The sequence below is a fragment of the Zonotrichia albicollis genome, chromosome 10, assembly GCF_047830755.1.
Source record: "Zonotrichia albicollis isolate bZonAlb1 chromosome 10, bZonAlb1.hap1, whole genome shotgun sequence".
NCBI classification, from domain to species: domain Eukaryota; kingdom Metazoa; phylum Chordata; class Aves; order Passeriformes; family Passerellidae; genus Zonotrichia; species Zonotrichia albicollis.
In genome coordinates, this window is record NC_133828.1 from 12,782,925 (window position 1) to 12,809,478 (window position 26,554).

Sequence of the window (26,554 nt, forward strand, 5' to 3'; positions counted from 1 at the left end):
CATCTGACTAACTGCTGCTTTAGAGGGAATTGAGTGCTGTGTTCAGTTCACTGATCTGCTGCTCAGGGTGTTTTGTAAGCATATTACCAAAGAAGACCAGATGTCTGTGAGGGAAAGAGTATGAGTTAAAGTTCCTACCAACTGACATAAAGAACTGAATCACAGTTCAATCCTGCAGCATGCAGCACTGCAAGTACAGCTCTTAACAACATTAAATCCAAGCCCTTCCTTTGCTGTTAATGCAAATTGAAAGACTAGCAGAAGATCCTCTTTCTTTGTTAACCAATTTGAATAAAAACTTCATCTTTAGTGCTGTGGACAGTGATCTTTGTGCAGCTGCCAAGGCAGCTCTAGTTAGCATACACTGCTTGCTCCTGACCAGGCACTAGAAAAGGTTTTCTACAAGCTGTGTTCTGGTATTGATCAGTGTGCTCAAACTTAAGGGATTTTTACTGCAGCTTGTATAGAGTACCTGCAAAACCACAGGTGCTCAGGAGGGCTTAACAGCACAATTTCTTTCACAGGTGGTGACATAATTAAAGGATGCAAGACACGAGCTTGTAGGGGGACAAAATTCCTTACATGAATGCCATGTTAGCTCTGACAGTCTCTAAAAGGGGTGTCCTCTCAGACAGGAGAAATGTCAGTGTGTGCCACAAATTTCTCATTTGAGAGAAGTTGGCAAAGGCTGGATCCTGTAAATACCTGAGCTGCTTTGAAAAATCTCAGCATCTCGTGTCATTAGAAATTCAAAACTCTCAATGAGCAATGCATGGAACATCTAATTGAGCTCCATAAATTGCTGTTTCCACGTTTTGGTTGCTATTATTTCTCCCAGAGTTAGAATTGCAAGTGATGTAGCTGCTTAGAGACTACTTTATGGTTATTCAGCAAACATTAATTTTTTAATTGTGACAGTGACAGGTGTGTTGCATTGCATGGGCACAAATGTATGAAAAAAAAATTAATTGATTACCTGATTACCAGCATGCTCACAAATATGCCCAACTGAATTTTTGAACTTAGTTAAAGTTAGGCAGTTGTTGACTTTGCTGTATTGTAGGGTTTTTTTTTTCTTGTAATAAAATTTGTTTTCTCAAACTTTAGCCAGCTGGGTGTTGGGAAGTTCTGACCAGATACAAATGCATAAAAAAGTGAAATGGGAGATACTCTGCTGAAGTCCACTTGAGATGTGAAAAGTTCTTTTTTTTTAATGTTTGTGAATTAACACACTTGTTCTTCGGGTGATCCTCCCTTCCTGCACTTGTTTTTACTGATGCTTTCAAGTGAGATTGAAGTAGATCAAAATGTTCTTAGCTTTTATGGAAAAGGGGAGAAACGCCCTAAAAGAGAATGAATTGTCAGTGGTCCCACAGGTGTGAGCTGACCCCTGTGGCAGGATTTTGTTGCTCTGATCAGCTGAGGCAACAGGGACATTACCAGATCAAGTTCAGCACTGGATAAATGCGTCTGCAGCTGAAATAAACCCCACAATAGAGTTCTCAGTGCCTTTGCCAGAGCCCAGCCTTCCTGATGGATGTTAAGAAGCCTTGGTAGTGTTTATAAGAAACATCAGCTTCCCTAATCGTTCATTGATCTGTTGTTCTGGGTGGAATGATGAAGCTTTCGCTGTTATTTTGCTCTGCTTCACTCAGATTCACTTGATTTGAACCAAAGGACGATTTAAGATGGCAGGGCACAATTTTACTCTCATTTACTCCCAGCTGACAGGATAATTCTGGTTTTGCTGTTGGGAGCTTCAAGTGCTTCATCTGTGCTCAGCTAGTATTAGTTGTAATTAAGGGAATGGGCTGTCTAGAGCTCAGTTTTACAGTTCATCACCTGAAAAAGAATCTCCAAAAAGAACCCTTATGCTTTTGGTGTCATTTTGAGTTTCTTCCTCACCCTCTGAAGGGCTGCCCATCTTGAGGTGGACCCCTGGGGAGGGCAGAACCTTCACTGGCTCTGTTCTTATCTCAGGGTACCTATTTTTAGGTTTAAAAACCAAAAATGGCTATGTTTTACGTAGAGTCTGTTAGGAGACTGGTTTATAGACTGACATGGCTGTTCCTGGGGTGCAGGACACTGCTGCACACAGGGACAGCAAACTCTGGAGTACAGGTGCTCATCTCCTGTCTGAAAATGGAGATAAAGGGCTTTTTTCCTGGTAAATATATTAGAACCCTGTGGTTTGGTGTGTTTTTTAAGCAGCTCGTGAGGCATTAGATATGTGAAGTGTGGGCACAGAGTTTGTGGTGGTTGGGAGTGGGGCTGGCCCAGCCTCATCCCCAGTGGGCACAGCTGTGCAGGACAGGTGAATGCTCTTGAAGGGAACGAGCCATGGAGTGCCCAGGGGCACTGACCAACCACCAAAGGGAACAGAGGGCACACAGGGGCAGGGCAGCAATAGCAGGGGATAAAAGGCTGGGCTGAAGGACAAGAAGGGCAGATGCTTGCAGCCTGCTGAAGAGATGAGGTGTTATTCTGTATGGGTTGAAGCTTTCTGAAATTGTGTGGTGATACTCTGTGTATGGTGGCCCTTTCAATTGTGACAGTCAAGGATCAGTACGTTTTCCTCCCCTGACGCGCCTTTTATTTCTGCTGGAAGCTCGTCCTTACTCAGGGGCTGATGCTTGATAGTCTCAGTTCCCTTTTTGTTTTTCCTGAGGGACAAACTCATGGGAAATATCTTTTTTGCAAGTGCTTGCAAGCCCCAGCAGGAGAATCAGACTGGGAGATGGCACTCAGTATTATGAGCTATTCCACCTTCTTGGGAACACAGATGGAAGCTGGAATGCAGCAGCTCAAACAGAGCATTAGGATAGCTGAGTCCAGAATACCTGCTCAGGAAAGTGTCCAGCCTTGAATTCAAGGTATGAGAGGTTCAAACCATGCCTGACCTTGGCATGAGGTGCAGGGGAGGAGATCTGGCATGAGGACTGGCGAGTCAGCAGCCAACAGGCATCTTTGCAGTGAGCTCCAAGTGGGCAGGTGTCCATTTTCAGTCTGAGTCATGTTAAAACTTGCAGTGCCTGGCCAAGTGACAGTGTTGGCCTGGAGTGGCCAAAAATTGAAATGCCTTCTGCCTACCCAGTACATTTTTTTTCAAGATAGACCAGTCAGAAACCACACTGAGAACCTGCTCATTGTTCTGCATTTTTCATTCCTATTTGAATTTAAACCCAAAATGAAACCACATCTTAATATATCAGACTACTAGATTTGGTTGGTCAGGTGGTTGTTTCCTAGGAAATTTAAAAACTCTTTTTGGGTTGATTTTCATAATTTTATATTGCAAGCATGAACATGGCAGTGTCTCCAGCAATTAAATGTGTGTTGCAATATGGTGGAAGCCATGGAACTGCAAAGAACCTTCTGGTTTGTCAAAATACTTGCCATACTTTGTCATTTCAGCTGGTCAAGCCAAACAAAGTGCAGGGCTTCTGAGGCAGCTCACAATTATCAGCAACAGCATTTTGTCATTTTCTTTGGTGGGCTATTGTTTTATTTTGGACTTCTTTTGGCTTTTTTTTCCCCCCCAAGTTTGGAATGAAGATTTACTGCTCTCTCTGTGTGTGGCATTTCAGTCCTGTGCTGAATTGCAGCCCTTTCAGGTGGAATTGCTGTTTGGCAGTAAGACATACCCTAAAAATAGAAAATGTGGTTGTAAGTGACAACAATTGGCAGGGAGGACCTGTTCAGATGCAATTTTGGAACTGCTTTTAATTTTTTCCACTCAATTCCAAGTTAAACATCCATTTAAATTAATTAGAGCAATCACAGTGTCCTGAGAATATCAGTGGAGAAGCTGAAGCCGTGAGTGTAATTTAAGTATTTCCTGAATTCTGAGGAGATGCTAAAAAAGGTAGCTTAAAGACATTTTTGCATATGATGAAAAGCAAATTCCTGACCAAACTGGCTAAGCTCAGATGTCTGAAGGCAAAGAGCTATCATGAAAGTGCTGTAAAGCTTCTGATTATAATGGACTCAGTGTCCCAGGGTATAATGCAGCTCTACATTTAATACCTAGCTGCTGAACCCTACTTCTCAACCTGCCTCCACTGGCTGGGTTCTCATCAGAGTCCTGTCAGGACAGTGGGCTTTGTTTGGATGCCAAGCCAGTCTGGAAATGGCTTTTTCAGCAGCTTCAGCTGACTACAGATGCTTGACTTCAGAAGGACAGCTAGTGGATTTTGTGGCCTAGAAGTCATTCCTTAGGTACACTGCCACACGTATTAATAACCTTGCAGGCTTTTATAAGCCTAATTAAAAGGCTTGTGCACACTTAAATGTGAAATCACGGCAAAGCGCTGAAGCAGCAAAGCAGGATCCTGTCCTTGGTGCTGCAAATCCATTGCTGCCTTTCTTTATTAATGATACATACAGGACAGGTTGGATTCTGTGCCTGCTGTTGCTTGTCAGGTTGTTTTCATTACAGTATCGACTGGAGTCCCCCTCATGTTGGCTGTAGTCTGGGCACGTTACTCGGAGCAGGATTTTTCTTTCAGTGTTTTGTTGAAGGTATTGACTTTGCCAAAGGGAAGGGAGAAGTGAGTGCAGCCACTTAAGCACACAAGTAGTGGTATCAATTCCCATCCATTAAAATATGCACATGCACACGAACACACCGCTCTGTGCAGTGGTGGCAGGCACGGGGTGAGGTGAGCTCTGAAAAACAGACTCAAGAGACTCTCTCCAATATGGAGATTCTGTTTCCAGGGTCTGGCTAGGAGCATCCTTCAGCCTGTGCCAAGTCTTGCTGTTGATGGTGGGGTCGTTGTGAGTGTTGAAATGACATTTTTCAAAGGCATTTGTGTATTTCTAGGCCATTTCTCTCAATTCCTTAGAATGAACTTTATTTTCTAAGGGAGTGTATTTCCCTGGGTTTGGGTGTTCTGTATTTTATTTTCTAACAACATCTTAGTTCTGTTAGTCTTTTGGACTTTAAAAAAGTTTTTCTAGTTATTGGGTTTGGGGTGTTTTTTTCCTTTCCAGCCCAGGCAATCAATTCCCAAATATGAGCAGGAGAGTTATTGAGCAGTTCATGTAGAGCCAGAAAAGATTTCAGCCAACTCAAAGGTGCAGCAGTCATTTTGCTAAAGTTTAGGGTTGTAGTTTTGATCCAAAACTGGAATATATGGGTGTGGATGGTTCCAGCACTGCCAGATGAAACTTGGAGATGAATCTTTGCAAATGTTCAATGATCAGTTCCATTTGAAAGTACGCAAAATGGGTGTTAGTACAGATGTGTGTTATCTTTTTCTCTTCCAAACCGTTCCCCCTGTCTCTCATCTGTTCCTGTTTGATGGTGAGCTCTTCCAGAGGTGTTTTCCATGTTATGTCCCTACTGCCCCACCCTGAAATACACGGTACAACACAGAGTGACTTGCAGACAGACAATCTCATCTGAACTGTGGCATTGCCCCAGAGGATTCTGTTCATGTACTGCAAGAGCCTTTGACATGCTCTCTGCTTTGAGCTGTGCAAAGTCATCCTTTTGTGAATCCTTAATGTCCTTAATCAGACATTATTAATAATCGGACTTAATCCTTAATAGGACACAAAACAACATGAGTGCACACACTGCTGCTCTCATGGTGAAAAAAGGGAAGTTTGTTTTCTGACTCCAACGTTTATAGATTTCCAAAAGTGACAATGGATTGGAGGGTGAAAGTGCCACCTCTCCAATGACACTGGACAAACCAACAGTCCATCAAATTTCTCCTCCTCCATAAAAGAATGTAAAATAAGTTATTTACAGAAAGTGTGTGACAAAGTTTGTTACAAGAATGTAAACATCAGAAGGCTTAGAAAATCTTAAAAAATCAAGGTGACACCTTAATACCTTATAGTGAATTTCTGTTCATTTCAATAAACTGATAAAAATGGCTACCTCTTTATTTTCTACCTTTTTAACAACTGCTTCCAGTAAACTCACAAAATTAAAACAGGAATGAGCTTGAAATCAGTAAGTTGAAACAGAATATGTTTTTCAGACTATTTGGTTTCTTTTGTCTTGGATAGCAGCATCTTGTCCTCAGGCATCCACTGAATGGGAAATCCAGGGCAATTGAAGATGGGTCATGTCTGATGTTTGTTTCATTTGTGCCTTTCAGTCTATCCGAGAGGTCACGGGCTATGTGTTGGTGGCTCTGAACCAGTTTGAGTACCTGCCCCTGGAGAACCTGCGCATCGTCCGTGGCACCAAGCTCTACGAGGAGAGATACGCCCTGGCCATATTCCTTAACTACAGGAAGGATGGCAACTTTGGACTCAGGGAACTTGGCTTGAGGAACCTGACAGGTAAGTGAAACTTGGAAATTGGTGGATTATTTGCAAGGAAAAAAATGAGCTTGTTGAGTATTTGCCTGCTGCCATCAGTCACTTGGATTCTTCAGGAGATTGAGGTACCACAGCCTGGCGGTTGTGTGTTCATTCTTTTTTGGTTCACAAAAGTGCTTTTCTCCATAATGATCCATGAGAGTCATGGCAAGAGCATATTTGAAACAAAAACAGTTGTTGAATGATAATTCACAGTTCTGTGTGTTGATATCATGAGTATGTTGGTGGTCCTTGATTATTGCACACAAATTCCTTCAGGTGCTAGCTATTTTCTGCCAAGTTACCTTAGCTTTAGCATCCCCTGTGCCTCTGTATCTTTGGATTATTTAAATGTATAACTCCCCTTTCTAAGCAAAAAGAGTGAATTATATATAATGAGAAAAGTACTTTTTTCTTTTTTCTTTTTTTTTTTTTTGAGACAAAAATGTAAGCCAAGTCCACAGCTTCATGTTTACCTGTAAATTCAGGGCTGGATCATGCTGAAGGTAGATCAACCATTCATTTCCTCTGTCTGAGGATCCAGAGTCAGTGGTTTGGGAGATTAAAACTTGCTAAATATCAATGGACTGTAACTTAATAAAGAGCAGGCAATGGCTCTTCTTGGGGAATTTGCTGGAAATATTTTATTTATACCTGGTTCCTCATCAACTATGATAATTTCTACCCTAAACTTTGGTAATTTTGATGTGGCCTTGTATCTGCTAGTGGCTGAAAGCTGACTGAAAATCACTGACCTGAGCTGGCTGTGGAGGCTGAACCTCAGTATGGAGAGGTGGGAGCCTTCTCAGCTATATTTAGTCTCCCTTCCCTCTCTGCTTCTTTGTCTGTCAGTATTCAGAGTAGCTTGAGTGCTTACAGTTCCCTGTTCAGCCTCACCAGGCTTTTAAAAACAGGAGGGGAAAGAAGGCCTGAAATACTTTATAAAATAAACCAATTTTGGATGACTCTGATTAGGCTCTTTCCTCTGGTCACATTTTTGACAATTTTCTTTACTGAGACCATCGTGCCAATATCAGAGTGCTTCCAAAATGTCTCTAAATCCCTGCCATCTACTGCTCTTCACTCTGTCACTGTCATAATGCAATTTCTTCCTCCTCTGTTCCCATATTTCTTCCCACCTTCTGAGTTCATTGTGACTGTCTATGCCTTCACATCATACAGAACCACAGCATTGGGTGAGAACAGCATTATCTCTTTCTTATATATGTTTTCTGGTCTTTGAGTCTCAAAATGCCTTTTAAAGACATTAGGCTGGGTGGAACTGAGAGAGGTGAGGTGAGGTCAAGGCCAGACAATTATGGAGTTCTTTCCTCTTGGGTTTAAGGTTGTTCTGCCAGGTGAGAGTTTTATTCCTAGGGCCTGTTTAGCCATGCCTTTGCTGCTCAGTAGGGTAAAAAACTTACCTTGTAGGCTTCTGCTCCAATTCTGGTCTCGAACCAGCTTCCCTGTGCTATTTGGCAGTTCCTCAGGCTCCAGAGGTGCCCTCTGGGAGCTGCTGTGACGTGACAGACACAGCACCTAAACTGCCCAGCAAGTGGCTTTATTTTCTTTTGAGGGGTCTTAAGAAAACTGGCCTGTGAATCTCTCCCAACATGAGATGATCACAGCCACTTCTTCTGATTTAGGTGTTTACAAAGCCTCTGATGGGATTATTTGGCTCGAAATGAATTGTTGTCTTCTGCAAGAAAAGTGCCCTAATAACACCAGCTTGTCTCCATGGAGCACTTAAAATAGCTGCTGGGTGCTGAAAGTGAGCCAGTGTGTGCTTGAAAATACTCTTAATGTTTTCTAGCTGCCATGGCAGGCCTCCTGAGTCTCTCCACAGCTGTTCTCTGACCAGTTTGTGCACTGGTAAAGATGCACTGGGCTATTTTAACCCACAACCCTCCTCTTGTTGCTCGTGCTCTTCCAGAGCATTAATCCTTCATTAATTTTCCTGACACATCCTCAGCACTGGTATCTGGATAAATATACCTGGTGGATGTGGGAGTTGGTGGTGTTGCAAGGCAGTGATGGATCAGCAGTATCTGAAGGTATTCTTTAGTTTTACCCCAGAAACCACGGGTGAGCTGCTCAACTGAAGAGGAAGCAGCCCCCATGGGCTCACATTCTTCAAGTCCACTGCAGATTTGAAGAGACTGCCTTTGAGTCGTGCATCTCTTCCACTTGAGTAAAATATTACATGGCTCTTGTCTTGCATGTGAAGCATTGTCATTCCAGGGCTTATGCCTTGTTCACCAGAGTCTGGGAAATTCTGTTTTTATTCGTGCAGTGCTGGATGATAGGCTCCTGAGGGTATTTCTGCCTAGTGCTCTACAGTGTACAAACACAAGCCCTACTCCCTGTGTTAAATAAATGAGGAAGCTGCTCTCACCTGCAGCTTCTCCTCAGACACAGTTTCAGCCTCCTGTGCTGTACCACTGCAGTATTTTCTATGTGTTGTTAACAGCTGTGTATTTATTGCCAGATATGTCTATCAAGTTTTCATATTTAAATGTAACTTTAAATGCTTGAATTTCCTCCCTTGCACTATAAAAAAAATGACAGCTGTGAAGGCAGTTAGTTTTATCTCACACAGAAAACATGATCCAATTCTCACTCATAATGTCTGTCAAACCACAAGGGAGTTTTGTTTGTATAGCTTAGCCCAGGACTATGTCCTAAAATGCGTGTGACACTTGCAAAAAATCTTAGCTATAAAAATCCTGTTCTCACTTTTTATAAAAACTTAGTCAGTGTTTCCACAAATGTGTCAAAACTGAACTGACACTGAACTAATGAAGTGGCTGCTGCCATCTCAGCTGGACTCATCTCAGTGTGCAGATTCAGCTGCCAAATAGCCTCGCAGTGAAAAGGAGGGTTTGACATCCTGGCTGTGATCTTCAGCCTGAGATGAGCAGAGTGGGTGGTGCTGAGGGAGAAGGTGTGCCAGCTTCTCCCAGGCCTTGCCCAGGAGCCACTGCAGGTCAGCAGGCACTCAGCCTCAGCTTACCCAGGGAAAGGACACCATTGGTGCTCATGTTTGGAGCAGTCCAAAAGGAGAGGGAACCTGCTGGCTGCATCCCATTACTGCCTGAGAGGGGAAAGAGGGATAACTCACAGGTGCCAGAACCATTTAGGAAGTGTCTTCGTTTGAAAAGACAGGTGTCTGCTAAGAAAGGCAGGAGCCTTCCCTGAAATGGAAAATGTAAACCCCCTCCCTCTAAATTATTATAATTTTGAAATTAAGGGGCTCTTGGACAAAGATGTGGTAGTAGGAGTAACAGTTCTTTATTAGGGAAGAAAATAAAAATAAAATATGCAGTAATACAAAACAACACTGCCAGAGCAGGAGCTGCCCCCCTGTGTGTCAGGGAGGTGGCACAGCCCCATGCCATGGTGGCTCAGCCCTCCTGCAGTGCCAGCTGTGGTTCTGCTGGAGCAGGGATCCTGCACAAGGGGGGAGTTTTCCTCTGAAGCTCCAGGGGTGCTGGGGATGGGCCTGGGCTCCCTCTGGGAATGCAGGGGAGCACAAAGCTGCTCCTCTGGGAATGCAGGGGAGCACAAAGCTGCTCCTCTGGGAATGCAGTGGGCAAAGGCTGCTGTGCTGTTCCAAACCTCAGATTGTATCCAGGTAGGAATGCTTGGCTCCTCCCCTGGGCAGAGCATCTTCCCATGGGATGATGGAATTTTCTCAGCCATGCAGGGACACTCAGTGGCCATGAATAGAAGAGATCTCCTGGAGGGAGGATCGGTTGTGGAAGAGATAAAGAAAACTGCCCAAAGAACAGGAGAGAACTGCCCCACCTCTAACAGCTGGCAAATACAATACACAGCCCAAAACCATATCTTACAACCTAGGACAGAAGTATCCCATATATTTCCCTCTGTGAAGATGAATAAGAGAGCTCTACAGCAAGTTATGTTGTCTTTGAGCAGCGACAACCTCATCTTCCCTATTGGCCTTGGGGACAGAAGGGTCTGTGCATCCCTTGAATTCTTTGGATATTTTAGAATGAGGTGGATTTAGCAGTGATAAGTGCAATAACACAAAAAACAAACCCACAGCAAAAGATTTACGGGTTTTCATTGTCTTTCAGGAATGCAGATAAATTGAATGATAAATTAAGATAACTGAGGCTCACGTGAGAAATAGATACTGCAGGTTAAACGATTTGATCAGTGATAGCCAAATAAAGGAAATCCAATTTTATGAGCAGGAGAATCATTAAAAAAGGACCATTTTCACAGGTGTAGAAAGTAAATTTTGCAAAACTGCAAATTTCCCCTTCAACAGATGTTTGTAATTGATTTTCTACCTTTTAATTTTTGATTAAATTTGGTTTTTATTTTTCTGCAGAGCAAAATTTTCATGTTTGGTGGTTATAGTATTCCCCCCCACAGGAAACTGAAAATGCTAAATGGTACTTTGGAGTAGCATCACTCCTTGAAAAGGTTGCTTTTTGAGCAGTTTTTTGTCTTTTTTTCCTTTAACAAACTCATTTACAGTAGTTATAATGCAGCTCAATCAGGTTGGAAGGAAGGGCATGGGAGGAGTCAAGTTTTGTTTGCTATGCCTCTTTTGGACCTAAAATTCTTCTGGAAATCCTGCTTGGATGTCCACACAGGACCTGTGTGATGGCACAACAGGCAGGGATGGCACATTTTTGTGGCAGGCATGAAGGCCACCCCCTTTTTCTTGCCTTGATCCCAAAGCCCTTTCCTCAGAGGACAGGCAGGAGCCAGTCCTGGTGGTCCAGGGTGCCTGTGTGTGACACCCACCGGCTGCTTGTGGCACATTCCCACATTCCTTAATGGGGCTGAGCTGGGAAGAAAGCCATGTGTAACTTGCCTCAGGCTGGCTGTGCAACAGGTGGGGGAGGCATCACATCTGTAACCTCAGAGAGGGGTTGCTAGGATACACGGAGGCGTGAGGAATTGGTTTAAAAATCCCTGTGGTCCCCTTGCGTGCAGGAGTGCTCTGTAGGAGAAGCTGCAGCGGCTCTGTGGCAGCCCAGGCTGCTCCTCTCCTGGATCCTGGCAGCTGCCCTGCCCACTCCTGTATCCCAGCACAGCTGTGTGGCTGGCCAGTGGGGAGGAGAGAAGGGAGGAACATCTCCATTCCCAAGGGAAGTGTGGCTGTGCAGGATTCTCTGTGTGCTACTGATACCCCAGGTTTTAGCTTTTATATTTTTCAGATTCTGTGCTGGTTTAGTGTGTAGTTCTCAGCTTCATATTAAGGGATGGTGAGCTCCCTCCACAGAGTAGGGAGACAAAACAATTCCTTCTCTAGCTGGGGACCAAGGACAACTGATCCAAATCTCAGGCCCAAGAGCATAAACAATGGTGGGCTGAAGAGAGAAAAACAAGAGGGATGGGACTTTATAACCTAAAGCTATTGGACAATTAACTCCAATATGCAAATGGACCAGAATTTACAAAAGTGAGAGACCCTGTGACCAGATGTCCATTTTGTGACCATTTTGGGTCATTTTGGGTGCAGCCCTGGCTGGGATCTTGTGCTGCCCAAGGTGGGTCCATTGAGGCCTTTTAGTAAAGCCCTGCTTTATTCTTTAGCTCCATCTAGTCTCTGTTCTGGGTCAGCCTTCACAAGGCATCAGTAGCACAGACCTGAGGGACACGCAGAGAACCAGCCCTGAATTCCCCTCACTCATCCTGTCCCTATGGAGAGAGGGAATGAGGCTTGTGGCTGTCCCCAGGCTCAGAAATGCAAGTGTGCCTGCTACAGCATGTCTGTCTTTTCTCCCCCTGTTAGACTCTTTCCCAAGGAAAAAACCAAACATCCTATTCCAGCTGCTGCTCTCCTCAGCCATCACAGGTGTGATGTGACAGCTGGGAGAGCCCAGGACCATCCCTGGTGGCAGTGGGAGCACGGGCTCAGGCTGCTCCCTGCCACTTGGCATCAATGCCTGGGAATGCTTCCAGCCTCTCCTCAGCTGCAGATGTGGCCCTGAGGAATCCCAGATAAGGGACCTGCAGGCTGAGGAGCAACTGCCTCCAGCTGGCAGAAAATTGCTCTCAGGTCTTAGCAAGGCAAAAAACTGTGTTTTATGTGGCCAGAAATAAATACTGATTTTGAGCCTTGTGAGATTTGTATTCGTGAGTTTATTTTGCCCAGTAACAAAGGTGGGACATTGGTTTTTAAATTTCAGCAAGGCTAGAATTTTGTGCAGTGTCCCTGAAGGGTTTGGATATGCATTTTTCATGCTAAGTAGTATAACTAATGTCTGTAGTTCTTTTCAACTCATTGATCAACAAATTATGCTCAGTTTTCTTTATTTCAGAGCACTTCAATGTTTTCAAATCTGTTTGTAGTGTTAGAAATGTGCAACCTTGTTTGGAATGACTATGGCAAGGATTTAGGCAAAAAGCTCATCCGAATAATGATGTACTGGTAATTATTTTTAACTGGAAATTCAAAGGATCCCCCATGTGTGCTGCTATTCTCCTTCCCCCCAATGTTTTCACATGAACTAAGAATCACAGTCTACTGCAAATGGTCTAAACCAGTTTATTGAAAGTAATGCACAGAATTATTGACATGAGCCAGTGCTGACATGCAGCAGAATAACCTCATGTCACACAGCCTCTCCTGCAATAAAACAGGGTTTAAAATCAAGGGGAAGTGAAATGAGGCCTAATCCTTATCTGGTGTAAATTGGCTTACTTGCTTTGACTTTGTAATGAACTGAAATTTAAATTGCCGTTTACTTCCTTCAGTGGATAATTTAATTCATACTTTAATTTATAAGTTAACTAGTGCCTAACATCCACTTAAGACCTTTTAAGGATGTTGTGTAGAGGGTGCTCTGCCAGGATTAATACCAGCTAATGACAGCTGACTCAGGGCATGTCTGTCCTGGGAGCTCTGGCCAGGGATCCTTGAGCCAGCATCCAGCCTGGCTGGCTTTGGGAATGGTGTTGACCACACCTGTCCTTGCTCCGAATAACCCAGCAGATCATTCCTATTTAACTATGCTCTCTGCAAACAGAAAAACCTTTCCCTGGTTTTTCAGGGCCTTAATTATGTGGCTGCTGGCTAAAGAAGGGTGTCTGCAGGTAAAGACTTGGGTCCAGGGTAGATGGAGGAAATCCTTCCTAGCCCTGCAGTAATCTCCACATCTGCTGCTTTATTTTGTGAATCACACCACTTCTACAACAGAGCAAATAATGCTTGCCTGCTTTAATTAGAGCAATTTTGAGGGTGTCATTGAAAATGCTATTTAGAGAGGATTTGGCTACATGTGGGATTCAACTTTAACACTGTCAAACATTAGTTTAAATGCCATTTAAAAAATGCATCCAGGTATGTTGCCATTGTTACCTGATAATGCCATGTAAAATAATAACACCACTCATTCTATTTTTCTATGGCAATTTCTCTCTTTCACCTCCCTGCAGTAGTTCTATCTGTGCATTTTTCAATTATGAAGCAAGAAATTCTCCCAGTTCTGGAGGTGTGAAACACCCTTTAGCTTTCTGGAAATGTGGGCAATCAAGATAAATCCAGTAATACTGAAACCTTGTGGTAATGGAGTGGCTGTGCCTGGCTTCTGTGACTCGAGAGCTTCAGCAGCATGAGGATTTCTGTGTCTGCATGCTTCACAGGGAGTTAAACATCTGAACAGAGTAATCCCTCCATTTCAATCACACGGGTCAGGAATGGGAGACATTTCAAAATATCCAACTTTGGCAGACAGATCTGTGCTGAGCTGCACTATAACTTCAGTAAAGTGCAGTAAGCCTTACAGTCAGGAAGCATCTTACAGTTTATAGTGACAGCACTGCTGAACAAATAGATAGCCCAGCCTCCCACCAGCTTGGGAAAGAGAGGAACAGCTGGGTTGTTGTCCCCAGCCTAGGCTAAGTCTTGACTAGGTGTTCTAGACATTGCTGCTCTGGTATTATATCTTCTTCAGATGAATGAAAGAAGCATCACTTTCAGTGTTTGTTGTTTGGTTTGGGGTTTTTTGTTTCCCCCCCTTTCTCTCTACAGTCTTCTGAATTCATTGATTTTCTCATTTCCTTCTGACAGGCTACAGCTGACAAGGAATTTTGTGCTTTTGTAAAGTAATTAAAGTCTTGTGTTACATGGGGAATGTAATCTATCTGCACTCCCTGGCCAAAGGCAACTTGCTGAGCACGATAGTCCAGTTGTCACCATCCACAGTGGGGCCATGAGCTGTGAGCCACTGCTGGGGCAGAGGGGCCATCCTCCAGGCCTGTGGAGCTGCTGACTTCCAGGGCTGAAAAGGGCATGAAACTGTAGGGATCAGGTGTCAATTCAGTGCCTTAACCTAAAGCTCAGCAGAGGCATTTCAGTGACCTGGCACACAGGTCTGGAAAGCAGCATATGCTCACAGACCTGCATATTAACCCTAGTCCAAGAATGAGCTCCTTTTTCTAGCTTTTATTGCCAGCCTATAGAAGTAATAAGTTTGGGTTTAGATCACCATTCATTGCAAAAAAACCCCAAAAAACAAAAACAAGTCCTGAGGTCAAAGAAGGTTGGATCAGACCCCTAGGTTTACATATTGGAACTAGCTGGTTTCCCTAGGATATTTTCATGCCTGTGTTCATTTTTCTGTCATTTGCTGCAGAGAGAAATTCCCTAGAAACCCTATGGAGTGACTGGAGAGGCAATGAACCAAAAACTTTCCTTTGCTGCATTTAGCTCCAGGAAGGCCCCTGCAGACTGGGGAGACAGGGCAGCCCCCAAACACTCAGCACAGGGATGAGTGTCACGTAGGCTGGCAGAGGCAGGGCTCCAGCACAGCCTGCTTGCTCCTTGGCCTGAAGATGTGCAGCAGTGCAGGGCCAGCACTGAGCAGCCGGTCATGAGAGCTTATCTGAAACAGTTTGATCACACAAGCTTTGTCAGCTGGGGTGTGACAGGGAACCACTGCTGCCTCGAGCACGTGTTGGGCGTTAGTGCGCAAAAGAAGCTGCAACAGACTCAGGCCATCTGCGGTACTGCACTGGCAGGTCCTGCCTGCAGTGTCCAGGGTGAGGAAAACCCTTGGGAGCATCCGAATTTGCATGCAGGTTACAGCAGTCCCTGGTGGGGAGCACGGGGTTTGCTGCCAGGAGCTTCTTTCTGTGACTGGGGAAAGTAAAGGGAACTGCAATAACAATTATCAATTGACTGACAATTGTAATTGACCCTTCCTGACCTGACTTGTGTGACTCCCTGCCCCGGGGTGCATCCAAGGACAGCAGTTCCAGGCAGCTGGGTGTGAGTGTGCTCTGGAAACAGGGGAAATACAGCAGCCATCTGCCCTGCCCTGAGATGGGCAGGAAGAGGTGACCGCGAGGGCAAACAGAAAGAGGAAAAGAGAAATGCAGCCCTGCAGAAGGGAAATGAGAGGGAACAGAGGTGGGGGAGCCAAGCAGGTGCCCCAGTAGGAACAGCAGTGCTCAGCTGGACTGTACCTGCACAGAGGATGAAGGAGCATTCAGGCTGTTGGACACAGAGCTGCTGGAGTTCTCTGGGACTCCAGACTCGCTGGTCAGTCCCACCTGGCTTCAGCCACGGAAAATGAGCTGGGACTGGTGTGAAGTGCCAGAGTGAGGGAGTCAGAGCTGGAGGCAGGTAATGTGTGTGGACAGGGAGCTGTCCGGGGGCTGCAGGAGCCTTTTGTGCATCGTGAGCAAGATGCCTGAGGGCTGGAGAGGGGGAACAAAGGTATCAGATGAGGAGAACACGCTGGAGGCCTTTTTCTTTGATGTTTGGAAATCGCTCAAGGGGCTGTCTTCTCTGAAACCCCTTTGCCTTGCCTTTTTTTCTTCTTTTCTATTTTATTTTTTTTCTCCTTGGTGAAACTTTCATAGATGTACTCTCGTTTCTTTAAGGCTTAGAAGTGAAAGCACATCCATCCATGCAGCCCTTGTACAAATGCTGTGCTCACGTTGGAATTCCTTGGGGAGCTGACTTCTGCTTCTGCCTGTCAGAAATAGCAGGGCCACGTGCTTTGGCTTTGAAACTCTTGATTTGGGGGGAGGCTGCACAGAAGGAAGGGCAGCATCAAAGACATCCCTGTCTGCCATGCTGTGGAGAGAGGAGATTGTGGTGTTGCTTTGGGGCTTTTTTTTCTTTCTGCTGGTGTTTTTTAACTGGTCAGCTGGACATGCATTCAGATTGATGGTACAGGCAATGAAAACTTTGGGTGATGGTTCCATCAGAGGGAAGGTCAGTCACCTTCCAAAATGACTCTGGGGTATGAGTATCCAAGGGCAGGATTTACGTGGGGAGGTTCAAGATCTTCTTGCTTAAACTGCTACTCTTCCCCTCCAGCCTCATGTGTATAGACTTAGTCAGGGTGAGTGGAAGATTCCTAGGGAACATTTTTAAAATTGAAAAATGTCTGACAGGGAAAACCTCTGTGAGAAAGGAGCAGTTGGAAAAACAAGGGGGGAAGTGCTGAAAGTGCTAGGCACCACCTGTCTTTTAAAAATGAAAAGGTATGGCTTATTTAAGAGCTTTTCATGCTTTCTCCTAACAATTAACTTGTATTTTCAATCAAACAAATTATGTTAATTGAACAGTAATAATTGAATCTGTTTTAGACTGAATTTTCTTTTGTTAAAGCATGCTGCTTTCTTCTTGTTAAGCCAACGCAGCATCAAATAAGTGCACCTGAACTAGTGGTGAACTTTAGGTCATGACTGAGTTCATTCCCTGGCTTGAGGGCCCAGGCCAAATCCTGCTGAAATGACTCTTGACTAGCATTGTACAGGAAGCAGAGTGGATGTGTAGCCCAGGAGATGGCTTTCTCATCTCTGGTGGAGTTAACATTAAATAGTCATCTTCCCCTAATATTCTTTACAAACCTCAGCCAGTTAAAGATCCATTATCCTGAGCACAGTGCTGCAAACACTAATAAAAAAATGTAATGTGGAGGTGAGTCAAGCATTAATAATAACAACAAAAAGTCATAGTGCAGAAAAGGGCAAAGCAAATACAGGGAGGATGAAGGCAAAGCACCCTGTCCCAAACATGGTCAGTGGGGAAGGGGCTGGACACAGCTGAATGTGTCCTAGGCTGTGGAAGGGGCCCACAAGGGCTGCTAAAAGATTTTCCTTCATGTTGAATCAATGAGTACAAGCTGTGATTTGGGAGAGCTGGGCATTGATTGGCATTGGCAGGACACCCAAAGCCTGGAGTATCAATAGCATGGCTATGTCCTGCCAGTCTCACCATGACCAAGCAGGAATTAATTGTATGGTGCAATGGTGATACCATGTTCCCTAATTTATTTAATTCCCCCCACCATAGCACTCTTGAGCTGGATGTCAAAGCCCCCATCCCACAGGCTGGTATTTGCTCCCAGTGAGGTGCTGTCTGAAGTGCTGATCCAGGTGTAGGGTGGCAGTCCTGAAACACTTCAGCAACAGCCAGGCTCAGAGATTCTCCTGCTTTACAGAGTGCTGGTCTGTGAGTGAGGTTTGATGCCTTAAAAGCAGGCACAGAGCTCAAGCATGCACAGGGTGAGGTTGCAAGGGCAGCATCCTCCTCTTTGTGTGTCACAGAAGAGCTGAGAGGGATATTTTAATGGCTTTGAATGCATAACAGCTTAATCCCATGGGCTCTGCAGTTAGCCCTGTGACAGCTTGTCGTCCCTGCAGCCCCCACCTCATCCAGGAACAAGACTATCAGAGATAGTGGTTTTGATTTAACATTCAGAAGCATTCAGCTGCCCAAATAAAGATAATAGTTTTGCTAGTTGAGAGATTTATTAATATGTTAACATGGCCTTAGTTTTAAGCCTTCTATTTCTCCCTTTCTAGAGAAATGCCTTGCCACAAACCAGCCTTGAAATTTGGAAAAGGAATCAAAGCTCTGCTGAGCAAATTTGATGACACTGATGGGTTGAATGAGCTATGACCTCTGCTGGCCTCATTCTGCTCCATTTCCCCTTCAGGCTGGTAGTAGTGGCTGGAAGTAAATATTAATCTGCTAATTTACCCTCTGGTATAAATAGAAAAAACAGTTTTGTCAGTGGGCCTATCCAACCTTACTGCTTTGTTTCTGAGGATGAAGTGGCAGTGCTGCCTGTGTGTTTGTCTGCTCAGGGGGTTTCTCTCAGAGACACAGGGAAGGGTTGCTTTGCTCTCTGCTTTCTTAGGTGGGTAATTAGAGTGGTAATCTAGGGTTCAAGGATAGCCAACAAAGAAACCTTGCTTGGGTTTAAATAAAATTGCTCCTTAATGTGACTTGTTAAATTGAAACAAACCCCACATGAATGTTCTTTTAAATCCATTTACAAGTGCCTTGTATTGATTTAGCCTACTTCAGTAACTCAGATGAGCTAAATTGATGTCTGTGCACTAAGTTAAGTACATTCTCTTGGGATTTCATACCTGGCAAACTGACTTGACTTCAAAACTGATTGCAGTTAAACCAGTGCAAGCTGTGTGTGTGCAGAATAGGCCTTTCTTATTTGTTGCTACTGGTTTGGGCAAGAGCAGTGTGACACCTTGGGGGAAAAGGTGTCTTTGCCCTGTTAACTCTGATGCTGGGGTGCCCTACTCGCTGTGCCCCCAAATTTGACTTTGAGGTGACAGTAGCAGCCTTCCTTCTGCAAGGCAGCTGTTTGAAAAAGACTGTTTAATCCTTTTTTTTCCCAACATATTCTGTCCCCTGGTGTCTGGAGAAGGAAAGAGAAACAAAAGGCTTGCAGACCTAGTTCTCTACTGCCCTGCCTAATGCCCCCCAGCCAAACAACATCTAGGAGCCCTCCAGCAAAGGTTTCTTTCCATTTTCAGACAGTGCCTCTCATCTTTGGCTAATCTTGGTGTCTCTTTGTGCCTCATACCAGAGTCCCTTCATCCACTAAGCTGACAGGCTCTTTTTATCTCAGCCACCTAGAGCTAATCTGAAGTGCCCAAGCTGACACTTGTCGCCAAACCTCTGCTTCACTTGACGGTGTGGAAAGGAATTGAAGCCTAACCCACCATCCTGCTGAGCATGGCAGTGAGGTTTCCCTTTATTCCACACAAAGACAGGATATGGGATATGGTTCAGGTGTGCCAGTTACCACAGATTCTGTGAGTTATTTGTTCAGAAATTGTCACTCAGCATTTGAACTGATAGCTGATGCTGTATAGGCTCTTTGCACCCTAAGTGGATTACAGAAATGTGGTTTGCCTGATTTTTACATAGGATTACTGGACCTATTAGCAAGGCTTAGATGGTGAGACAGTATTAAACAGCAGCAACAAAATCTCCTCAATAAACAGTGAGCTTTCTTTTACTTGTTATGAAAAGTGTTTCTGCATTGACACTTGAGAAGTAGGGGCTGTGTTCCTGTTTCAGGTCACGGTTTTGCAAGTAAATCTAAACTTGTGTAAATGGTAATGTATAGACCTGAGCTACTCCTTCCTAGAACATAAGGGTCAGCAGTTTACAGCAGACTCATCTGTAAGCAGCACTTTCCAGTTGTAGCTCAGAAACTCATAGGAGAAGACTGAAAAAAAACCTGCCCCTGTGCCAAATAGCTCAATGTGACCAAGACAGGAGGCCACCAGTGGAGCCAGGGAGGTGGGTAAAGCAAGGACAGGGAGCCAGAGCAGCTTCTCCTGGAGCAGTTCTGCACATCCAGAGTTCCCAAGACAGCCAAGTTTCATTTCTGTTTGAAGGGAAAGGGGGTTTGAGGGGAAGGATTGGAAAGGTCAATGCGATAACTTGCTGCATGTCCGCATCTTTGAGCTACACCGTGGAAGAAAGAACAAAAGATGTTTGAAAATGTATCTGGTGTTTGATGAAAGGTGGCATGACGGCCCTATTGAAGGTGGGAAAAGGCATAAATAGTTTATGAGAGAATGATGGGCTCTGGAAGATCCTGAAAGTGAATAAAATTTGCTTTTATTTGATGTGATGAGAAGACAGGAGATGCAGGGAGAAGAAAAAAGATTGTTTTGAGTGGTGAGCTAGGGAAGTAGTCACACAGTGGAATTCAGAAGGAAACAGAGAAGGGAGAAATTACTTCTTAAAGGAGAGGTGCTGTCATCAAGACATGAGAAGAGCCTGGACAGGAGCTGAGGATTCAGTGATGGAAAAAGAAAGGCTGTGTTAGAGAGAACAGAGGTGGCATAAACGTGTCACATAGACTGAGACTCTGAAGAAGAGGTGGGAGGAGAAAGGGCTGCAGGTGGCATTGGCTGGGGCTGAAGGAGGTGCTGGGTTTGTTCTCTGTGACAAAGTTATGTGCCTGGCACTGAGAAAGGTATTGTCTGGCTCTAATCTGCAACTGCCATCTCCAGGTGTATCTCCAAGTACCTCCTGGGAGATTTTGTCAGGAATGGTGGATGCTGAGCAGCTGGGGAGGATTGTCCAGCCTCTCCTGCCACCAGAGGCTGTTTCTTGTGTCAACACACTGTCATACTCGCAGATGTCACCAGGAAACAAACAGTGGCTTTTGTAGCACAGGCCCATTTTGAAGGGGAGACGTAGATCCCAGAAGGGAGGGTTTCAATAAATGCACAAGGAAGCTGCAGCGGTTTGAAGTTCACATTGTGTTTTACTTACTAGGCACACTTGGTGTATTATCTAAAGGGATCTGTGAGTGAGGTGGTAAAACAGGGCTTTTTTAATTATACATCACCCAGCAAACTGATAAGGCAAACAAAGCAGCCAGCCAAATAGCACAGGCATGAGCCACTTCAAAATAATAATGTAGCAAGAACAATAGGGGAGTAATTCACAGCTCCCTAAGAAATTTTTGCAGTTCAGAGGGGGTGAGATAGCAAGCAGCTATTGACTGTTTTCCTTTCATGTTTTCCACCTGTCTGCCGTGTGATTGGGAAGTATATTACCTGAATCCTTGTGGGAGTTTTCCCAGTATTGTTTTAAAAGCCTTGCTCTGCAAGAAGCAATCCTAATGGGAAACAAAGATGTGGGTATGAAGTGAATACAGGGAATGGAAGGAGACTGACAAGTAATTTAAACTACAGTTTAAATTCTTTCTAACTTTTGTGACATGCAGATGTACAGGAGCAGCTCCAGCATTTTCTAGCCCCTCTGACATGGTGGGGTGAACTGGCAGAGGGAAAATGGCAAACTCAGCTCATGAAGAATTTGGTAATTCTGCAGCCTGTGGGTGCAGGGTGGCTGTGAGCTCTGCCTTGTGCACACAGCCCAGGGATGGAAATCCCAGCTGCCCTTGGAGATGGAGTGAGGAACCTGGCACGGGCCACAAAGGCTTCCCCAGGCACTGAGCAAACATTTGGGCTGCAGGCCAGGAACGTTCCCCATGCTACCAGAGTCATGCTGGTCACATGCTGAGTGGCCTGAAGCCAGCCCAGAACATCCACTGGAGACACCATGATTGCAACTCAGGAGTGACCTTTAACGGAAAACAGAATCCTGAAAAACCCTGAGCTGATCCAGAGCCTTGCAGCAATGCACATTTGAGCTGCTGTCCAAACCAAGGAGTAGAAAAGAAAGCTCTCCTCACAGTGAGCGAAGAACTAAAGGAATCAATTCACAGCTAGATTTCTTCTCCTTCCATTTTAGCACCTTTATTCCTAAAGGAGCATCTGCATGCTGGAGAGATTTAGTAGAGATACTCATTGCAAAGGAACAAGATGGGAAAAAGAAAGTTTTCTGCTTTGTTGCTTCTCTGCATATGTCTGTCTGTCCCTTCAGCTTACCAGTTTTATTCTTGTAGCAATATTTTAAGGGTCACTTACTATAGCCAAAGATCTAAAATAATAACCCCTGCTTTCAAAAGGTGGTGATGGCCACATATTTAAAAATAGAGAAGCATGTAACTCACATTAGTTGGAGTTAGCCATCTAAGAACTTTTTAAACTGGTATGGACTAGGAACGTAAATCCAGTTTGGAAAGGGCAGGCCACAATCCTGGAGTCTCAGGTTCCTGTGCTATTCTGAAAAGAGATTGAGCAGCTTAAGTTGCATAGGCAGGTTTGTCAAAGTCAGTTTGAGGATTCTTCTGAAAACCTTAGATACTCAGATTTTGGGATGGCCTGAGAATTTCAGCTTCCATTTCAAACCAAATAAATCCATTTCCAGACATCACAAAGGCAGAGCAGAAGTGAAAAATATGAATCCTAAATTCTGATAAGATGGACCACACATACAAAAAAATAACATCGATTATTTTTAACATCTCAACATTTTTTAGTCATGATGTCTCGTGGGCTGGCTGAGATTCTGGAATGCTGGGGGCTGCTTTATCCCACTTCTGTAAAAATAGCACATGCAAAAAAGCATGTCTAGCAAATGCAAAAAAGCTGAAGAACTTTCGCACCACCCTTTTATTGTGTGCTTGCAGGGTGGGATAGTGTAACATACTTTTGCTTTACTTTTAGAAGGTCCTCATTGGGACTTACTGACAAATGTAGAAGTAATTTCTATTTCTGTGAATGCAGTGTAGAAGATGAAACTTTCTGCTGCTGGCCACTTTCCAGGCAGCACTATCTGTTTATTACAGGCCATGTGTGGGAATGGAGTCATAAACAACCTCTTACTTTGGCAAAACCAGAACACTAATCACTTTTGTATTAGCTCAAATAAATCCCAAAAAAGTAAATGCTGTGGATTAGAAAGATAATAATGTGCTAATCCTTTCTGTGGTCACTAACCATTTTAAGCTGTTCCATCTCTCATGCCTGAAGGATAAATCCTCTGGCTCTTGATGAAAGGCTAGATAGTGAAGTACGTCTGCACATCAAACACTGCACTTGTTATCAACAAACATTTTTCTCACTCCTGCAGATAATTTTTGATCCACTTTTACCTTCAATCAGAGATCTCCCTTTTCCTCTCCCACCCCTGTCACCAGGACTCCTCACTGATGAAGAGGGGGCTTTACAGAAAGACCTTCCTGAGCTCCTGACTGGTGAGGGGGGTTCAGAACGATTTCTGGCAGAAACTCTCCCCTATGGGAACAAATAGGTGACATTTCTGTACTGTCAAAGGGACTGATAGACTTGCAGTAGTCACATCCAGCTAGTCCATTTTATACATCAGGTAAATAAAAAAATTACCAACAGAATTGTTGTGGATGTACTCTGACACCAGTTGAAGTCAGGGAAGAGGTTTTGCAGTTTTAAGGAGCCATTTGGCAATGGAGTTGCCCTGAGCTGGAGCAAGGGAAGCAAAACAACTGAAGGCTTGGAGGTGCTGCACAGTTTTCTAAGTTTATTTCTGCTTTTAAAGAAGTTAAAAAAAAAAATAAATCACAGCTTGGAAAGCTCCTGACTCTAGGAAATGCAGTAGCTGGTTGCAGCAGTTTGAGTGGCACGTGCCAAACCCAGACATGAAGGCAAAAACATCCTTCAGATCAGTTCCTGCTCCTAATCTCCAATAAATATTTTTAGTGGGTATATCAAACAAAGCCACAGCAAGTGCCAGCACAGCCTGTAAGCCAGTTACAAGATTGTTCACATCACACAGCCATAAACACACTTCTGATTTTTCACGTTTTGCGCTGGCAGTGGTGTTTTTCTGTTGTAAAGTGAATATTGTTCCTTACACAGAAATGCAGGAGCCTCATTGTATGTGGAACAAGCAGTTGATTAAAGATTGGAATGGTAATGAATGTATTAAAGTGGAACGTACTTGGGTAATTGATTAATTGGTGCAGTCTAAGCTACTTGCAGAGCATTACATTCACTGTCTGTTAAATCAATTTTTGTCTTTTGTCCAAGCCTTGTGACTGAGAGCTGCAAAGCATGAACAGCTATTGAAATCTTCCAGGCTGCTTCTGTGGGAGCTGGGAAGTGCCCAGGATCCCATTTGCAGCCTGTTGCTTGCCTTGGATCTCACTCTTACATTTCATTAGTATCTCAGGACTGCAGGCAGGTGGAAGATGTAATTAGTAATGCTCTTACCTTCCCACAGCCCACTTGTGCATTTCTCCCACCTTGTTGCTGCATTCTTAAAATGAAAAGCCCATGGTCTCATGTAGAAAGAAATGGCACTGTGACATTTTAATTAATGTGTTCATCCAAGGGAATAGAGGATTGTGGTGAGGAACTTCAGCCTGGGATAGGAGCTACACATTCCTTAGCAACACAGGAATACCAGAAAGGACTCCATGATTACATTTAAAAATCACAGAGCACCTGAAAGCCACAGATGGATGACTCTGGGCTAACACCAGAGCAACAAGCTCTGCAAAGCAGGACTGTGCTCAGAACTAGTTATTGAGGACCAGGGAGAAGAACAAGATGGGGTAGGATAGACTTCCAAGAGCCTGCTTTAAGAAAAGCTTCAGTCTCCTACTTTTAATAGCTGTTTGGCTATTGGTAATGAATGATATTTTAGCATACAATTCAGTGAACTGATGGAGCACTTAAAATGTACAGCAGACTTTGTGCCTTTTGTGGGTTTTCTTCTGGGCTTTTCAAGGTCTGTGCTGCCTTCTGCTACTCCATGGCTGTGGCACTGTCATGTAGTGACTGACACAAACAGATCAAGGCTCAGTGCAGGCACTGTGTGTGCTCACTCTGGGGCAGCCCCTCAGTGATTCTGTTCTCCCAGATGTTCTGGAGAGCTGGGAAAGTCCCTCTCCCAGGAATTCTCCTCCCTGTGTGCTTCTGAGCACTGTAAGGAACTGCAGCTCTGTGTGCCATCCTCCTCCCTAGTCACTCTGTCCCAGATGGACGTTTCAGGCATCAAATCTGTTCATATTTCTCAACAGTTTGTTGAAAACAATGAGTGAGGCTTTTAAAAACATTTAACAAAGACAAGCTGGAGGAAGGTGAACCTTTAGATTCATTCACAGGGCACAGACCCATCCCCAGAGTATCAAGCTTACCCTTGCTTTGTTATTTGCTTAGGAGTATTTCAACAGGCTTTGAGCCTGGAGTTTAGAAAAATGCTGCAAGTGAAGCACTGACATAAACCAGTAATTAGTAAATTACTGAAATACAGATCTCCCAGTTAGAGAAGCATATGTATAAACATTTGCAGAATTAGGGCTAGAGTGTTTTGTCTGCTTCTAAACCTTCCAAGTATGCAGTTGTTTGAATGTCTTTCATTTTGATGCTTAAATGTGCCCTTTTTAAGAGCCTTCCTTCCAGTTGCTACTTTAGAGAAGGTTTATATGTCTAGCTTTTTATTTCTCATACAACCTAAAGCTCTACCAAAAGCCAGTAACAGCAAATGTCAGCTATTGTTGGCATCTGAAAATTAGGGCCCAATTCCCCAGCATGAATATTCAGAGTTGGGAGTCCCTACCATTGCAATGTAATAAAAAACAAGACTGCAGGCTGCCTCATTCACTTGCCTAGGAACTCTTTATTGTCAGCAAACATGGTTGTGACAACCACTCTGAGGCAACACAGCTCTATATCAAATATCAGCAGAATTTGCATGAGTTTCCCTGTGAATTGCTGGAGCGCACCGTGCTGTGTGGTGGCCAGGGAATGCAGCAGGGAGGTCTGAGCTTTGCCAGTCACTTGCAATGTAGGATTCAGCTAATGGGAGTTTATTAGCCCCGAGGAACAGCATTTAATGAGCTGCCACCCTCAGGCCAGGCCTGCTTTCCAAATGGTGAACGGGGCCTGCCAGCTCATAAGTGATGTGTGATAGAGAAGGAGGGCACAACAAGAGGTTCCTGTGTTCTTCAAGCAAACCCACAGAAATCCCAAATGGCAGAGTGGGTGAGCCCTTGATAATCTCTTAGAAATGGAAATAAAAGGTGTGTTCCTCTGACTGGCTCTCAGTCAGTTGCACTTACAACAGTCTTAACCAAAATGTATGGGAAGGGGAGGTGGTTTTATACTCCTGTTTTCTTCATCAGCCTTTGAAAACTTTATGAATGTTCTGTTCATTAATAGCACCATTAAAAAATGGGTGTTTCCATGGGTGGATACTCTGCTGTCATAGTGAGGTAATTGTAAATTAATATATCAAATATTCACATTATTTTGAATGTAGTTGGAAAAGAAAAATCCTTGATGGTGTGCTCTTCCTCATCATTGTGATGTAAATATGTTTAATAGCATCACTGTAAAACATGATTCTCAACAGTGCTTGGTGTAACATTGAGTGTAAACTGTTCCTTAATTAGTGCTGCTGTTACTTTGATTTATTCCTATAGGATGGTTGCTAGTCTTGACAGCATATCTGCTTTTCCACTCTCTTAATTGATCATTGTGTTGGTTTATTATTTTAATCAGAACTCTGACCTGCACTGAAAAATGAAAAGAAGCCCATTTTGCAGAGACAGACAGCCAAATA

At 44.1% G+C, this 26,554-nt stretch overlaps 1 protein-coding gene across 2 annotated transcripts in view; it reads left to right on the forward strand.

Moving 5' to 3' along the window:
• ERBB4 (erb-b2 receptor tyrosine kinase 4) overlaps positions 1-26,554 on the forward strand; it is a 579,112-nt gene that overhangs the window by 295,899 nt on the left and 256,659 nt on the right. For both annotated transcript variants that reach the window (XM_074548046.1, XM_074548047.1), the window contains exon 3: positions 6,117-6,303. In XM_074548046.1, coding sequence (XP_074404147.1) covers positions 6,117-6,303 — 187 coding nt within the window. The remainder of the gene's footprint in view (positions 1-6,116; positions 6,304-26,554) is intronic.